This window comes from Barbus barbus, assembly GCF_936440315.1.
Source record: "Barbus barbus genome assembly, chromosome: 16".
Lineage (NCBI taxonomy): Eukaryota > Metazoa > Chordata > Actinopteri > Cypriniformes > Cyprinidae > Barbus > Barbus barbus.
Genome location: NC_136744.1, coordinates 10,835,326 through 10,839,832, shown reverse-complemented (window position 1 = coordinate 10,839,832; position 4,507 = coordinate 10,835,326). Strand labels below are relative to the sequence as shown.

The window sequence follows — 4,507 nt, the reverse complement described above, 5'->3', positions numbered from 1 at the left end:
ACTAGGTAATTACTCTATATTATGGACACCTTAAAATAAAGTGTTACCGTGATTTCCTCCCATCACTGGTCCTCAACATGAGGCTTTGTTCAGACATGAATTATACTTCAGCCACACAAAAATATCGCTTTATTTTCACTGTAAATGCCAACACAAGCGATAATGAGTTCAAAAATGTTAACTGACAAGGTTATTTTATGTTATTTATGTAATTCTGAAAAGCCGCAGATAATAATCAGATAATTATAAATGGATTTGTCACAAGTTAGAAGAACTTTAATACATTTTAAGTTAATGCAAAGTCAACTGATTTCACAGGCTATAAACAATTATTAGCCTAAATAGATAGTTATATATAAAAATCTAACGATAGATAGATAGATAGATAGATAGATAGATAGATAGATAGATAGATAGATAGATAGATAGATAGATAGATAGATAGATAGATAGATAGATAGATAGATAGATAGATAGATAGATAGATAGATAGATAGATAGATAGATAGATAGATAGATAGACAACAGTGTGTGCAGCTCCGTCCTTATCAATATTTAACCGATATCAAAAAGAGAAAGGGGCTGAAGGAGTTAAGAAATTAAGAGAAGCTTAGAGGTCACGTATCTTATTAAGTGGACTTCTGCAGCGGACATTTACAATAGATTAGCTGCTCATCTGAGTTACTATCCCGACACGAAGTAAAATCAGCGGGCTTCGCACTCAGAGTGCGAAAACTGAAGCCCAGGTGCGGCAAATCTCCTCTCCAATTTTCGGGCAACGCCAAAACTGACAAAAACACAATAGGCACAATGTGCAATACACGCCAGCGCCTGATTGAGGGAGGAGAACTGATCAATGTGTTTACATGAACCACAGTAGAAGAGATCTCACTATTATACCTACTTTCATTTGACACCTCGAGACTGAAACTGGAAGTGAATTCTGACATTATCCGCAACACATAGGTGTGAGGCTACCGTTGTCTGCGCAGTAAAACATCTTTTCATCATTATGCCATAACAACATCTTAGTTTCAATCTAATTAACTTATCACAATCATTTCTGCCCGATTTAATGAGTTTCAACTCGTCTCGTTTTCTTAATCATTAAGCACCTTCAAAGTGGTTGAAAAGTGCACTCATCAGGACTGCAGGTTGGCACCACAAGTTTTGAAATTTGATAGTGGCCTAAATTATGAATTAGTTCACTAACCACGATTCAAAGATTTAGATGACAATCTGGAGTCTTAAAGACTGGCAACAGGCTTTCATAGAGATGTACGAGCCGAGTCGTAATGTGATTAGTAGTTTTTGTCCTCTTTTCTTTGACCTCTGAATGTGAGGGTATTTGTTCCGCTGTGTGTCGCATTCGGCGGTACCCTTTGAATACATGAAATAAGATGATTTGGGTAACATCAATGCACTCTCAAAGGACAAATAAGATGATTTGGGTAACATCAATGCATTCTCACGGGACGTTTCTGTGGCGCACAGCCATACAGGAATTTGTAGTAAATCTGGACCTCCTGGCTCTCGGCTCTTGACCCCCTCTCTGTGTTTCTGGACTACCTCCGGGGGCATGTAGTGCAGAGGGCCATTAGGATATTTGACAGTCTCAGCTTGTTACAACTCCATCAGTTAATTGGATCCCTTGTAGAGCCGCTCGTTTGACTCATCTGCCACTTAAAAAGACAAAGGCGCGCTGGGGGTCGTTCACACCTCGCGCCCCCCTGAGCAGGTATAAAAGAGCCGCTGGCTCTCCAAGCTTCATTCCACTCCACTCTTCACAAGGTCGAGAACAGCTCTACTGCGGATAACTTTTAGGCAGCTTTTTGGACTTTTTACCCACCCAAACAGAAGCCATGCAGATGCCTGGAAGAGCTTATGAAACCTATGGACACTCAGTGCGTCCTTTCCATCCGGACTATGCCATTTCATCAAAACCGAGCACAGGGAAATCCTTCACAATCGACGCTCTGCTTGCGAGGCCTGACCATACGGAGAGAGACAGGACAAGTCTGTATCGGAACATATCCAATCAAGCGCCAGTCTCGAGCTCCGCTGTCCCATTTGCGGCACAAGTGTATTCGCAAATGCCACACTGTGCATACAACCAGAGTATCGTGCATACGCAGACTGGGTATCCCGTCTTCTGCTATCCGCCTTACAACTACCAGACAACATGTCGTGGAGCTATGTACGCACAAGGTATGTATGTTTGACAAATGTAGCCTAAGGAATCCGTTTTTAAAGATATTTACTGAGATAAAGGAACGATGTTATAATAGGCTAACCTTACCAATGCAACTTTTCTCACGCACAGGTGCTGCACTGGCCAAAGCAGCAGTCCACTCTCACTATAAACACAAAGCTGGAAAATCAAAGCGAATGCGCACAAGTTTTACCAACGAGCAGCTGTCCAGACTGGAGAAGGAGTTCGCACGGCAGCAGTATATGGTGGGATCAGAGCGTTTCCTCCTAGCATCTGCTCTCCAACTCACAGAAGCACAGGTTAATTATGAAATACAATTATGAATAACTTTATTTTAAAAATGTAACCCAAACATTTAGTTCCCACAGATCAGACGCTAAACTTTTTTTTCTTGTAACTCCAGGTTAAAGTTTGGTTCCAGAACAGACGCATCAAATGGAGAAAACAGAGTCTTGAGCAACAACAAGCCAAACTCGCCAAACTGGGACTCGCTGTGCCACCAAAAAGCCCCGGATCCCAGGGCAGAGAGGACGAGGAGAGAGATTTCACAGAAGAATCTGATGTAGACATTGACATCGACGATTCACTTCAAGACTGAAAAAAAATCACACTCGCTGTTACTTTTATACAGTGTGTTTTTGATTTTCTCTGGATGACACAGTCTTCTCTATTTGTACAAATATTTAATTAATAGATTTATATTTAAGGTGTTTCTCTTACACATCATTGCTCTTATAAGGGTATCTTTGTTTTCGTTAAAACGTTTGTATATGGATGAAATAAAGTAAATATATATTTTAAAAGTCATGTTCTTTGTTGTGTCTCTGAAATTGCAATTTTGTCTCTGAAATTGAAAGGTAAACATTTAGGGTGTCAAACAAAAAGAAAAGAAAAAAACACAATTTTATCTCAGATCTGAAACCTATTTAAATACATTTGCTAAAAATAATTGGTTACATTAAAATATACTATGCATGTATAATCTAATATCAAGTATATTGTGACAAATTGCAATCTAGTAATCAAACAGAGTAACTAATTATAGAAGGCTACATGCATAATCTATAATCTATTCAGTTTCAATTAAATTTAGGTAAATTGAGTGGATTATTTCACATGTACTAAGAATTTATGTTGGCATACTTGCATACCAAAGCATACAAAATACCTCACTCAGCAGTAATAATCCAATATATTATTGATAAAATAAATGACAACATTATAGCAAATATAAATATAATATCCAAATTCATGTAGTCGCTATATTGAAGTCATATCATTATACCAGGAGTAGCCTAAATAAAACTATAATTACTTAATTTGAAGTTGACTTATTTAAATACAATTTCAGGCATTTTGCCACTCTTTCAAATGCAAAATAATGTTGATTTTACAACAAATTATCTCTAATGAAAATTATACTACTTAATTCATAAGACAATGACCTTAACAATCATAATTGCAATAATATCAGAGGAAATGAGCATTAATAAAATGATCTCTACAAAAGAAAAAAAAAAAATCTATACTATAATGAGAACTCCAAGGGTCAAATGATGAACACAATGAGACTCATTTGGAATTGTCAATATGGCTGATGCGACAAAGTTAGATAAGAAGACAAAAAAAGAGCTTATCTGTTCCAAGGCTGTTGGAGCCAGGTAGTGTGTCTCTCCATTGCAGACAGAGCCTTTTAGACATGGTTGTGTCTTCTTGTTGTCTCTGCTCCACAGCAGACTAAGACATGCGAAAGCCCGTTAGCATGGCGGCTTTGTGCAGTGGCTGGCCTAATAGTCTTGATAAAAATGGATTAGTAATCCTGCTCTAAGAACACACTGATTACTAGTTAACAAACTCGTCACAATGTTTCTGTTCCACTCTCTTAATCCAGTTAAGCCCTATAAAGGTAAGAATACAGAAAGGCCAAACAAATCTGTTCAATTAATAATGTTTCATCTCTAAAATAACACAGAATTAAATAATCATGAGAAGTCAAATGATTAAAACTTACATAATATGACCTTTCAGACTGTTTCACCAGGTGAATAGAAATTCAGTCTGAAATAGGAAGAGTGCTGTGCATTTTATCTTTATGCTGCATGAACAAAATGCCTATATAATTATTATTATTAAACAAAATTAAATAATGCATACATTTGAATAATAAAAAACAATTTTTGCCATACAGTAAAGAAAAAACATTATTAAAATGTGTTTATTTGTGAGAGTATACAGGAAGTGCTGCAACTCTCATTATTGTCCCATGGGTTCCATTTCACATGATTACTGGCTTTA

General features: G+C 37.2%; 1 protein-coding gene across 1 annotated transcript; it reads left to right on the top strand.

The window, feature by feature from the left end:
• Window positions 1-1,862: 1,862 nt before the first annotated feature.
• Window positions 1,863-2,810, top strand: LOC306882341 (homeobox protein notochord-like; the record flags this gene model as incomplete). Its single annotated transcript, XM_079436895.1, has 3 exons — window positions 1,863-2,208; window positions 2,324-2,511; window positions 2,616-2,810. The coding sequence occupies 3 exons, from the start codon at window positions 1,863-1,865 to the stop codon at window positions 2,808-2,810; spliced, it is 729 nt and encodes a 242-aa protein (XP_079293021.1).
• Window positions 2,811-4,507: the final 1,697 nt, after the last annotated feature.